The 13830-nt window shown below is 40.9% G+C and overlaps 1 protein-coding gene across 2 annotated transcripts in view; it reads left to right on the top strand.

The window, feature by feature from the left end:
- The window catches only part of TMTC4 (transmembrane O-mannosyltransferase targeting cadherins 4), a 58432-nt gene that overhangs the window by 16113 nt on the left and 28489 nt on the right, over window positions 1-13830 (top strand). For both annotated transcript variants that reach the window (XM_075090147.1, XM_075090154.1), the window contains exons 6-7: window positions 10293-10390; window positions 11871-11963. In XM_075090147.1, the coding sequence (XP_074946248.1) occupies window positions 10293-10390; window positions 11871-11963 (191 nt within the window). The remainder of the gene's footprint in view (window positions 1-10292; window positions 10391-11870; window positions 11964-13830) is intronic.

Below are 13830 nucleotides of genomic sequence, written 5' to 3'. Positions count from 1 at the left end.
CTGTGAAAGTCGTTCATCTGTAAATAGAAAGGTGGGTGAGATAGAATAGACTATTTAAGTTGGAAGGGATGTACAATGATCATCTAGTCCAACTACCTGACCAATTCAGGGCTAACCAGAATTAAAGCATGTTGTTAAGGGCATTGTCCAAATGCCTCTTAAACACTGACAGGCTTGGGACATCAACCACTTCTCTAGGAAGCCTGATCCAGTGTTTGACCACCTTCTCAGCAAAGAAATTATTCCTAATGTCCAGTGTAAACCTCCCCTGGTGCAGCTCTGAACCATTCCTATGTGTCCTGGCAATAGATCCCAGGGAAAAGACATCAGCACCTCCCTTTCCCCTTCCCTTCCTCACGAAGCTGCAGAGAGCAATGAGGTCGCCCCTCAGCCTCTTTTTCTCCAAACTAGGCAAGCTCAAAGTCCTCAGCCACTCCTCACAGCACATGCCTTCCATCCCTTTCACCAGCTTTGTTGCCCTCCTCTGGATGCATTCAGGTTCCTACCTTCACATCCTTAAGTGGTGGGGCCCAGAACTGCACACAGTACTCCAGGTGAGGCTGCACCAACGCTGCATGCAGTGGGATAGCCACCTCTTTTGACCAGCTGGTTATGCTGTGTCTGATGCACCCCAGGATGAGGTTTGCCCTCTTGGCTGCCAGGGCACGCTGCTGACTCATATTGAGCCTGCTGTCAACCAGCACCCCCAGATCCCTTTCTGCAGGGCTGCCCTCTAGCCACTCCTCTCCCAGTTTATACTTGCTCCCTGCATCACTCCATCCTAGGTGCAGAATTGGGCATTTTGACTTGTTAAATTTCATCCCATTAATCATAGCCCAATGCTTCAATCGATCTAGAGTCCTCTGCAAGGCCTTCTGTCCCTCAAGACAGTCAACAGAACCTCCCAGTTTGGTATCATCAGCAAACTTGCTAATGGTGCGTTCCACTCCTGCATCCAGGCACATGACAAATACACCTTAGCCTCTTTTCCTATGTTATGGTCTTCAGCCTCCTAACCATCTTTGTGGTTCTTTACTGGACTTCCATGTTGTTGGTGTGTTTCTTGTGTTGGACATCACACTGAACACTCTGTTCCTGATGTGGTCTCATAAGAGCTGAGTAGAGAGGAACAACCACTTTCCCTGACCTGCTGGGTATGCTGTAGCTAGGACAGCCTAGTGTGCATTTAACGTTCTTCATTGCTGCAAAGGCACACTGCTGACTCATCTTCAACTTGTCAGCCAGGAACTCCAGATCCTTTTCTGCAGAACTGCTGCCTAGGCAGGCCCCAGCCTGGACTGTTGCATGGTGCCATCTGATTTTCCTGAGGCTTCTATCAGCCCATTCCTCCAGGTTGTCATGGTCCTGACAAATGGCAGTCCTGTTCTCCAGTGTACCCATGTATGCTCTAGCTGAACCCCACCAACCCCCACAAACAGTTTTACTTGCTATCCCGTGCTATAATTGTTTTCCTTTTCGAGGGGAGGTTGGCCCAACTCATCACACAGCTGTTTGAACAGTAGTGTCTCTTTATAGCAAAGGGTAGTGTCTATTGGAAAGAGCAGCTACAAAGAGAATGGAGCCTCTCTCTTCACAAGGAGCCACATGGAAAAGGCATGGGACAATGGGTACAAGTTGCACTGGGAGAGGTTTCACCTTGATATAGGAAAGAAATTTTTTACAGTGAGAACAATCAGTCACTGGAACAACTTCTCCAGAGACATGGCAGAGTCCCCATCACTGGAGCTTTTCAAGATGCAACTGGAAAAGGTGCTAGGTAATCTCATCTAGGCTCCCTTTCCTACAAAAGGATGGACCAGATGATCTTTGGAGGTCCCTTCCAACATGGGCTGTTCTGTAATTCTATGTTTGTGTGAAAGGCTTTAGGAAAAGATAACCAAATATGGGGAAGTGGCTGTAGTAGAGTATGACTTTTGTGTGGTTTTGTTGTATTAAAGTAAATATGAACTTTTACCCTTGGATGCCTCCATTTTGGTGGTATGAATGTCCTTTTGTGAACAGTTCTTCTAGCCATTCACAAATAATAGGATAAATATGGAGTAAACAGAAACACCTTTTTATCTGAGCTTAGCTGAGTTTGATTCTGCATAGATAGTCTTTGTTAGTAAGAAAGAGGGGGAGAAAACAACCAAAAAACCCCTTGTGCATTCCATTGCATCAGACTTACGTTTCTAATCAAATATAGCTGCTTTATGATGGTCCTGCAGAAAAGTGGACTCTACCAGTTTGTTCTAACATCCTATTTCCTTTTGTCCTGCTAGATTTTTATATATTAAAGGAAAGCATGGTCCTAAACCCTAGGTCAACTGCATGTACCTTTGTTTCTGGATTTGGCTGTCACATGTATGTAGCACTCAGCCCTTCAGGCTAAGCATCAGAGTAAAACAAATACTGAAAAGCCTAAGTTCATGCTATTGATATTGTTGTGTCCTCAGTAACATACACTGTTTTGTCACCAGCAACATCCCAATGCTACTATCGGACAGATTGGTTACCTAAGTCTTCCATAAAGAACCTATCTATTCCTGCAGCAAGGCAACGTGAGATTTGTGCACAGTTGAGTTCCAGGAATCTGTTTGTTTTTCACTAGTGTAGATGTAGTTGTTGAACTGTTGTTCTTGAAATCTTCTCTAACAGAGACAAAAGTCACAGAGGAGAGACTGGTTAGTGCTTGTTTTCACCTCATGTCTAAGCGAATGAATGTAAGAAATTTTTTTGGCTTGGGAGTAAGGACTCTTAAAATGTCTGTAGAGGATTTCGGGTTACTGGGGGAAAGCATATACAGTACTGAAAACAATTAGGAGATCAGAAAAATACCAGTGTCAGACTGGAAAACTTCCAAAGGAAAATAATGGGTTCTGTAAAGCTCAAGATATACTGCAGCTTGTTTGCCTGATGTCGTTTATTTGTGGTTTTGGTGGATTTTTGGGTAGACAGTTTCTTTTAGCCAGAATCTTTAGCATAATTTTTTTTTTAAAGTATCAGCATTTAACACACTACGTAGGCTATAATTATGTCTTACTGAAGTTCTGAAATTCTGTCACTTTTTCCCAATATACAGTTTTTCATGTTACCATCTTTGATAGGATAACATTTACATTTGCAAGGAACTAATCTGTTGTTCTCATTCTGTCCTGCTGTTTTAAAACACAACTGTGGGGACAAAACCACTGCATAGGCTTTGGAGACAGCAAGAGCTGACAACTGTTTAGGTATGTTCTGAAGGGAATTGTGGGTTATTAACTTTGTTGAACTGTAATGCAGCTTCTCTGGGAAATCGTAAGGCATTTTAAAACTGCTGTAGCATTCATTTTGCCTTCCTTTGTCTTCAGCCTTGACAGTGATCCAGTTGCATGTATTTGCCATCTGCACCAGCGATCTCTGAGTGATGTAAAATTATGCGTTCATGATATTTGCTTCATGTGAATAATATTCGCCTGGATATTAAATAGGGGATCAACTGTTTGCTCATATGCTATGACTTCTAAAAATGAATTTGTTCTGGTTGTGTGTTTCTGTTTTGTTCTGTTCTGTGTAGTCGCCTGTTAAACATCATTGCTAATTTAATAAAACATGCGAAGTAGACCGTAGTGATGAGTTTTGTGAATATTGGAGGTTTGTATTATGGAGGTTTTCCTATAGATCAGAAATGTTTGTCTCCTGTGTGACAGACACTTTCACAGTCTGTTACCTATCTTAGATTCACGAAGTTATGATATAGTGAGTTTGTTAGCTATTTTGCAATTGGTCGAGAGGTATTTATTTACAATTATTAAACATGTAGGCCCTGATTTTTCCAGCTGTGTGCCCTACTGTTCATATTTGAATGTATTGGGAGGAAATAGTTGTATGTGGAAAAATTAACAATTTTGTTATTTTAGTGGGCAGAGCAGAAAGAATAATCTTTTTTTTTTTTTTTTGTAGAATTAGTGCTAAACTTTGCTTGTCCAAGATGGTGTAAATTCAGGGATAGATGATCCCTTTACCATAGCATATACTTAATGAGTTTGAGATGTTTGGATATGTTTAGGGATGGCATTTGCTATTGTAAGTTCATTATCAAGTGAAACACTGAGCTGAGCTGCAGTAGTACATTTGGAGACACAGAAGGAGATCTCAGGCTTAAGTTAATTCTAACAGTGGATTCTTATGTGATCTTTTAAGACTAGGTAATTCTTTCCCCTTTGCTTAGCAATTCACAATCAGGGAAATCTTAGAGCTTGGTTAGATGAGTATTTGTAGTAGTTCAGCTGGAAGATACCATACCCCCCGGCAAGGCCTATCAATGGAATATATGAGCTTTTGTGATCTATTTCAGTTAAAAATTAAAACTTCCTGCAGGAGTTCAACATAACTAACTTTGCTTCACCTTTCAAAAGAACAGGTGCTTTCACAGAATCAATTACTGGGTTTCACCTGAAGATGGTGACTTCTTAAGCTGCTCCAAGCTGTCATCTGGCTGATCCCTAAGTTGCTCAATTAGCTTTGAAGAAGATGCTGAATGCCTAAATGTCTGAATTGGTAATAACTGTTTGCGATATTGTTAGTTTGACTTTAAAAGTAAAGCTGGTGCTCTAAATGTAGTATTTTTCTTCATATCCTTTCCTTCTTAGGAATTTGTCTTCATTGACTTGTGGATTTAGGACACTCGAAAATAAGGTCTCTCAAAATAGAATTAGCTTTTAGGAAGACAGAGTTGAGGTGTATCATCAATGTGCTGCTCATAAATTTAGGATCAGTAAATTCCATGCTGTAAAACACTTTGTGTATGCATGCTTGCTCTAGGAGTGCTTATACTTAAGTCTAGCAGTTTAAATGGAGCAGCCCTCATGGTTTGTTTTTGGTTTATATAGGTATTTCATTGAATCCCCTCAACTTTCAGACTTAACGTACTCCTAAAGAAGGGCCATCTGAGCAACCCTTTTTTGGTTTTGTGTAGAAATGCTATATTTTTCTATTTAAAAAAAAAAAAAGAAAAGAAGCAAGTACTCTGTTGCTTTGGCATACTTACAGTTTTGTCCATCTGTTAGAGTGGCACAATGCCCACTCACAATATGGAGTACCAGTTTTGACCAGGAACAGGTGCCAATGAAAGATTGGTTTAGTTTTCTGACACAAGATTTTTCTGGTGGGAAGCAGCGCCGTATTAGGGGAATGTGCATTGTTAGACTGATTACTTCTGTTGGCATGTATGTATCTCAGTAATAATTAGCACTTAGACAGTGCTTATATACTTATACACACACATATACTTATGCACTTATACATTTTCAAATCACTGTTACAAAAAAAAAAAAAAGATTGAAGGCATTGCTGAATTACGGTCTTTTGTATCTTATTTTCTGAGCCTAGTTTACTGAGATTTCTGCAGTGGTGAGAGGGGTGTGGGGTGTGTTGTGTATAGTGACCCAGGAACAAGCACAAGATAAAATGTTTCTTGATTGAAATTCTTTCTCTTTTAAGTTATTCACTGATGAATTTTCATAATGCTACAATTCTATATATAACTGTACTGACCTTTTGAGGCTGCAAAAGAGAACAAAGGAACAGAGATTATGGTTTTCATGAGGAGATCTTGATAACAGAATCACAGAATGGTTGAGGGTAGAAGGGACCTCTGGAGGTAACCTGAGCTGATGTGCTCAAGTAGGGTCACCTAGAGCCAGTTGTCCAGGACCATGTCCAGATGACTTTTTAATATTTCCAAGGATGGAGGCTTCACAACCTCTCTGGTCAATCTGTGCCAGTGCTCCATCACCCTCTCAGTAAAAAAGTGTTTCCTGATGTTCAGACAGCACCTCTGTGTTTCAGTTTGTGCCCATTTTCTCTGGTCTTGTCACTGGGCAGCACTGAAAAGAGCCTGGCTCTGTCTTCTTTGCACCCTCCCTTCAGGTATTTATGTAAATTGATGAGATCCCCCTGAGCCTTCTCTTCTTCAGGCTGAACAGTCCCAGCTCTCTCAGCCTTTCCTCATAGGAGAGATGCTCTAGTCTCTTCATCACCTTACTGGCCCTTTGTTGGCTCACTCCAGTATGTCCATGGCTCTCGTGTGCTGGGGAGCCCAGAAAGGGACACAGTACTCCAGGTATGGCTTCATCAATGCAGAGCAGAGGAGAAGGATCCTCTCCCTTGGCCTACTGGTAATTCTTTGCCTAATTCAGCCCATGGTACTGTTAGCTCTCTGCTCCACGGGCACGTGTCTGGCTTGTGTTCAACTTGGTGTCCACCAGGACCCTCAGGTGCTTTTCTGTCAAGCTGCTTTCCAGCTGGGTGGCCCCCAGCATGTGCTGGTGCCTGGGCTTGCTCCTCTCCAGGTGCAGGATTTTGCAGTTCTCCTTGTTGAACTTGAGGTTCATACCAGCCCATTTTTCCAACCTATCAAGGTCCTTCAGGATGGCATCATGACCACCTGGCATATCAGCCCCTCCTCCCAGTTTTGTGTCATCCGCAAATTAGCTGAGGGTGCACTCTACCCCATCATCCAGATCAATAATGAAGATGTTGAACAGGATTGGACCCAGTATTGATCCCTGGGGTACACTGGTAGTGTACCTTCTGGGCCTGGCCATCCAGTCAGTTTTCAATCCACCTCACCGTCTGCACATACAGCCTGTACATCAACAGCTTCTCTATGAGGATCTTACAGGAGACTGTATCAAAGGCCTTACTGAAGTCCAGGCCTTTGACACTGTCTCCCATAAGATCCTCATTATGGGTGCCTTATTATTTCTCTTTTGCTGGGCACTTTTACCATCTTTGAGAGACCATACTTAAGGTGGGTTATACTTGACGTGCTGAGACATTCCTGTCATCTGAGAAGTGGGATATTCACAAGAAGACCGGTCTGTTTCTGTACAACTTTGAATGTGTGCCTGTTGAATAGCATTTGATTATCAGGCTTTTTCACTAGACCATTTCTCCAGTTTGTCAATGGAGTTCTGACTTCTCCTTTATGCTTCCTGGCCATTGCAGTCTGGCAGCACCTCTGGACTTAATCAGCATATTCCTTATTCCATCATCTAAATTTTTAACACTGTCTATTAGAGCCAGACAAAGGAAAGACCCAATACAGAATGTATTTACATTTTTCACAATGAGGTAGATTCTTAGTATAGTTCTCTAGCTGTTACTTGTACCCATTCTATAATAATTACATGCAGCCCATGTTTTTTCTGGCATATTCCACACTGTCTCCACTGGTAATCTCATGCCTTCATAAAGTCAAGGTATAGGACATTTACAGGTTTGCTTTCATTAGGAAGGCCTGGTTTTTTTCCTGTCCAAGTCAGAAATTATACTTAGTTTGATATAAATGGCTAAAATATGTCTTTGGCAAACAATTAATCATTCCTTTTATGTTTTAGAGGATGACCTAGAAAATATTCTGTCTTAAGCAGATTCTTTTCTCGGTAATTTTGACCAGTCAGTTTAGCTTGTTTCTTTAGCTTATCCTTTCATATTTCTTTTTCTCTTTAAAAGCAGGCATGTAGGTACTATTTTGTTTTATTTCAAGCTTCTGGGTTCTCCTGTGATTTTCGTGTTTACTCAGAGGTAACAATTGAGATTACTCTGGGTTGTATAGGACCTGTTGGAGTAAATTTTAATCAATCATAATTTCAAACAGATCAACTTCTGTAAGTTCTATGTCTTGTAGTTCACTATTTTTACTTTTGTTCTTGCTCCTTTTCTGCTGGTGTTATGCTTGCCACCTGATTGCAGCTGACCTCTTTGTGAAAAAATGAAGTTAAAAGTCACAGAACACTTCTGTTTTCTTGGCATTGTCCATTTTCTTTCCCACTGAGTAGTGGAATAACTCCTTCCTTGCTGCTCTTTTTAATAATACATCTATGGAATTGTGGGTTTTCTTCTTTACATACATACCTTTTCACATTTTGTGATGCGATCTTTCTGCGTTTGTTTCTGTATGACTGCCGCTGTTGTGCTGGTCCTTGATAATTTCACCTAGTTCCTTTTTTCCTATTTCTTATGTTTTAAATCATCAAAGCATTTGTGAATCGCCAGCTGGTCTCTTACTATATACACTTCCCACTGTCTTGCAGGTTAAGATAGTTTGTATTTGTGTAGTGAATACTGCTTCTCTGAAAAATGCTTAGTTGTCCTGACTTCTTTCCACCAAAATTTGATTCTGGGAAGAAGAAATCTCTCAGCTGAAGACAGTATACTTCAGTAAACTCAGTGAAGTCCATTGGCTTTGTTCACTGTTCTCCCTTTTACACTTACTAAGAATGATTGTCATTTTGTGAACATAGTCAATTACTTTGCCTTCCATCTTCAAATCTCTCCGCTACCTTATTTCTACATTAAAAAAAAAAAAGGCAAAACAAACCAAAAGTTAATTTTGAGAACTGGCTGGACAGTCTGTCGTATTGCAGAGTCTGAAGAGTAAAAGAGCTCCTTATTTAGGACAAATTCCTTTTGTTCTTAGCAATACTCTTAGAACAAATTTTAAAGCCCCTTCCTCTGTGAATTGCAATCCTCAGTTCTTCCATATAACTGATGTGAGTTTGGAGTTTCCTTCTTGCTTTTTTTTTTTTTTAGTTGCAGTGATTCTTTAGCTTAGTCATTATGTATTTGTATTTCCATGGGTTTTCTTGGTATTGTTGAGATGTGTATGACTTCTTTCCTTGAGAAGGCTTTCTTTTAACTTTACAACATCTGTACTTCCAATGTTAAGACTTACCTCACCTGTGACAACATAATTTGGAGTGGAGGGAGAAGGAACAAATGCCTACTAGGTATTGCAGTGATGAATCTCAAACATATTAATATTTACTCTATTGAAGCTTTAAGTCTTAGGTAAGAAAGGAGTGCTAGAAGCAACTTCAAAACCTGTTCTTCCACATATGTTTATGAAAACTTATGCTCTCTGCCACAAAAGAAGTACTCTGCGTCAAAATGAGACGAGGCCGATGTCAGCAGATCCTTTTCGCATTTGTTATGGTTTGTATCTGATCCAACAACACCCGAGCTAGTACACTAGTTTAGCTTTACAGGCAGCGAAGAGAGCTACTTCTCTGAAAGGTGGACAACTGCATTTAATTAGGTAACTTAATCCCAAAAGGTGTCCCCTTCTCTCAACCACTTAGAAAGGAAGCCTAGTATACTAGCTTAGATGCAGGTGCCTGCTTCTGGTGAAATGAATCTTAGTTCTGCCATTTACCCTTTCCATAGCCCATTACTGCAGTTCTGTTTAAGTACTGAGGGTCAAACCTGTATTAGCAGTAGGGAAGAACTACTCTAGAGATCAAGAAAAGTAAGAAAGGGATTGAGTCAATGAATGCAGAGTTCAACTTTGTTTTTTCACGTGCCAAGTCAAAGATTGATTCTTGTGATGCCTGTAGAGCCCGTGTTGCTTGAATCAAGAAGCTGCCTCTGAATGAGCTGAGTGCTTCCCTCTGTTGCTTGCACCTGTGGAGTAGAGGTTGTGACAGCTATGTTTTAATGTGAAGTATCCATGTACTGTGTGTGTGATAGTACCTTGGCTGAAGTAGGGCTTATTGTTATATTAATCTCAGAAATGCCTGCTTGTAGTACCCAAAATCAGCTACGTGGTACAGTCTTTAAAGACTCTTTCTTTGAGTAGAAGCTGTAGTTACTCTTGATCTCTTAACCCCAGAGTTCCTCACCCTGCTGTAAAACTGCTTCCTGAGTGCAAGAACTAACTGCTTCTCTGCTCAGATGCTGAAATTTTTGAGCTCCATGGCATTCCATTGCAGTGCTAATGAAAGGACACGAGGTACTTCCTAAATGCAGCAGCCCTGGAGAAGCAGTTCATTGTGCCTTTGTAGATTAGACTACAGTTAAAACAGTTTGCGTGCGTGACACTTCATGTGTAACCATTAGAAAGAATTTCCTGTTCTTGTGGTAGCTTGGAAGAGAGTGGCCAGTAATGACAGAGCTCTAGCTAAGGATGATAAATTTGTCTAAATATTGGGAATTAACCTTTTCAGATGATGAATTGTGGAAACTACATGAAGCTTCTGCCATTCTAATTAGTCTGGCTAAAACATCTAGCAAACAGAGATTTCTAATGTCCCTGAGAATAGAAAATGACTGCAGTAAAGGGACAAATGCCAGCATATTGCAGGAGGTGCCCTGTGCTTTTTAAGTCTGTGTATCCAGATCTTGACTGATAGAAAAGACTGTGAGATTAAATGCTGTATGTTTTTAAAATTCTAATTTTAATTTAAATTTCTGACTTTACCTTTAAATGTATAAACCTAATGTTATGGCATGCTTTATTTTGACAGATAAGGAAGGACATAATTTTTCTATATTCTGGGTGCTGGTGAGTGTTAGCCTAGGTGCAATAGCCATGCTGTGCAAAGAACAAGGAATTACAGTTCTGGTAAGAATCCTCTTATTGACTGAATTTTGACCTCAGCATCTGTCAGATGCAGTTTTAAAGCCTACAGAGATGAATCTTCTCCGCAGCTAATCACGTGCACGTTTTTTTCTTCTTTCAGAAAACTAGTTAATGTTGACAAAAAGCAGTATTCTAGTAGATCCGTCTTGATTATATCCCTGCCAATCTGTTGGAATTCTTCATGTTATCTTTTATAAGCAGGTTGCATATATCTGTTAATTTCATGCCAAATTTTAAAGATTTACAGTGCTAATTTCAACATGTATCATGTTCTTTGGCCTTGGTTTGAATGTAATTGTTGAGATAGCAGGCCTACAAACCTCATGTTGAAGGCCTATGAACAAAGACATAACTGGAGGGGAGAGCATTTTGAAAAGCTCTACCCTCTTGCTTTTGTGAACAGTGTAATTAGAAGTAGTGAATCCTTCTTTCAGCAGGATTCTTGCCTTCATATCTCCATGCAAGTGAGCCAAAAGCCTTTTAACTACCAGGTGGCCTTTCTACATGGAACTACGCCACTCTAACCTATTGTCTGTCTTCTCCCTTTGACTGTTAGAAGGGGACTTGTGGCCGACCTGTGTCCTAACTCTTTGCCTCACCTGGAACTATTTTTACTGTCTTTTTTCCATTTAGTCTTCAGAACATTGAGGTAATGTCCGAAGTTATTAGGATATAGGCTAAATATTAAAGGATTGTCATGGTTGGTGATTGCTGAAACATTGAAGGGAAAATGTTAAAGTTGGATTTTGCTGGTCACCTCAACAGAATTACCCCTGGATATATTTTAGTTGCTTGCTTGGGGGTAGTATGTGCACGTGTAGTCCTGCAAAGCACTCAATATGCTCTAGTTTTATGTGTAGTGGCCAATGTCACATAGAACTTTGATAGTCTTCCCCCCCACCCCAACAACTTCCACTGCGTATATTGGTGTAATTGCAAGAAAGCAAGCCTGACCTCTCTTAAATCTTTCTGAGCCTTTTTTGTTGCACAATTTATGTACCCTTTAAAAATAGTATTTCTGAAACCTGACAGTCAAAAGATACCATGCTGCACAGCAAAAAATAAGTAGAAGACTTAAAGAAACTCCACCTTATTGACAGAAGCCTTACCTTTTGACCGCAGCATTTACGCTGCAGAACATTTGGGAAAGAAGATCAAGAGCACAGTACTGTTGTGACCATGCATGTGGCATCTGTCTTGCTGACACATGGTATTCCCCAAACGGTTACTCCATGTAGCAGGAGAATCCCCATTACAGTAACATGATATTCTACTCATCTGGCCTCAGGTGCTGAATTTACCATTCTACCATCATTACTACCAATGTATCTCTCTACTTGTTTGGAATCACTATTCAGATATACAATAACTCATGGTAGAAGTGGAATTTAAGATGTATTTTAAAAAATATTTATGGTTAACTGCTCCATCTTATGCTCTTATTTTTCTCTTGGTTGTTTAGGGTTTGAATGCAGTGTTTGATGCACTGGTGATTAACAAGCTAAATGTTTTGGAGCTTATTCAAAAGTTACTACATAAGGACAAGTCATTGGAGGTGAGTCCTCAGAGGTTTTGTTCATTCTGGCCATTCAGACAGTCATGTACAAAAAAATAAAGATACAACTTCTGACAGTTTTGTTGTTATTGAGGATTAAACAAAAGATAGAGGTATTTTCAGTCAGCCTAATAAGGCAATGTGCTATGGCATATTTGCAGCAACATGAATAGTAATAGAATTGCATTGGATAGTGAAATCCATTCCATACTTCTCTCAACTGTATGTTAAAAATATGGTGTGGAAAAGGTGACTGCTTGATGCAACAAGTCCTTCAGGGTCAGTAGCTATGCACCTGAAATGGTTGTTTAACACAGTTTGGTTAGAGTAAAGAGAGAGAAATTTATTCAGATTCTCAAATGAGATAGCTAGACATTTGAAAAAGTATATTAAAAAATATTTTCTCTACTTTGCCAATCCCTGTAAAGTATTAACACTGTTTTTTTCAGAATACAAATGACCAAACAGGAGACAGTTCCCAGTAGGAACTGTAGCACTGATCGTTGCTAAGGATTGAATTTCTGACTTGTGTTGGTATCACTCTATCTAATATTGGCTCAAGTGGAATCTGGCACCTAGTATTTGCACTGGCAAGCAAATGACAGAAACAATCAGCCTCAGGTGAACGGTTGATGGCAGCCAAATAGACCAAAAGCCTACTAGAACATCACTGCTTTCAACAGCTAAATCATTTGCATCTCCCATCGAAGGTTCAACAAGGCAAAGGAATATTCACTGACTTTGCATTGATCAGTGGTGTGCTGGTTTTGGCTGAGAAGGGGTTAGTTCTCCTCACTGTGGGGGTCGGCTACCTTTCCAGCTTCCCGCGCTCTGCCGTGTGGCGGGGGCGGGGCTGGGAGGGGCAGGGCCATGGTGGGGGCGGCTGACCCCAACTGGCCAATGGAAGGTTCATTCCATACCATGTGACACCATGACCAATATATTGAGGGGGGGGGCAGTGGCAGTGCGGAGGCGGCGCGGCGTCGGGTCGGCGGGCGGCGAGCGGCTGCGGCGCGTGCAGTTTGTTCCGGCGGTTCGTTCCCCCTCTCCCCTCCTTTCCCCTCCCCCGGGGCTTTGCGCCTCTCGTTGTTCTCCTTTACATTGCATTTCTACTGTTGTTTCTTTTAATTTTAATTACTAAACTGTTCTTATCCCAACCCACGAGCGTTACCCTTCTGATTCTCTCCCCCATCTACCGGTGGGGAGTGAGCGAGCGACTGTGTGGGGCTGAGCTGCCGGCTAAACCACAACAAGTGGTTTCACTGCAAAGAAGTCTTGCTCATGTTTCTGAGTAGCACAAGTCTTAAGGGTTTTTTTAATTCCTTTGATAAAAGAGAAGTGAGTTTTGGGGGGAAATTAGTAAAAGTGAAATCTCTAGAACTGAAACTGTAGATTTGACCAAGAACAGCTAAGTGAGGGGTGCAGGAGTATTTCAGGCAGCAAAGAGGAATGCTGGAGAATTTTATTGTATAATTAGAGTTATGTTCAACTAGCATATGTCAAGGAAAGAGCCTAGAGTTGTAGGGGAGCTAAAGCAGAGCCAGTTCAAAATTAGTGATGGAAATAAAAGGTAATAAGGAGGACCCTGGAAACCACTGACCAGTCAGCCTCACTTCAGTGTCTTTGAAGATCATGGAACAGATCATCCTGGCAGTTATGTTGAAACATATGAAAGACAGGAGGGTTATTAGAGACAGCCAACTTGGCTTCACCAAGAGCAGATTGTGCCTGACTAATCTAGTGGCCTTCTATGAGGGAGTAATGGCATCAGTGTACAAGAGAAGAGCTAATGATGTCATCTACCTGGATTTCTGTAGGGCCATTGATATTGTCCCCCACAACATTCTTGCTGCTAAAATAGAGAGAG

This window comes from Phalacrocorax aristotelis, chromosome 1 (genome assembly GCF_949628215.1).
Source record: "Phalacrocorax aristotelis chromosome 1, bGulAri2.1, whole genome shotgun sequence".
NCBI classification, from domain to species: domain Eukaryota; kingdom Metazoa; phylum Chordata; class Aves; order Suliformes; family Phalacrocoracidae; genus Phalacrocorax; species Phalacrocorax aristotelis.
The sequence above is the reverse complement of the archived record's forward strand: the minus strand, read 5'-3'. Positions and strand labels throughout refer to the sequence as shown.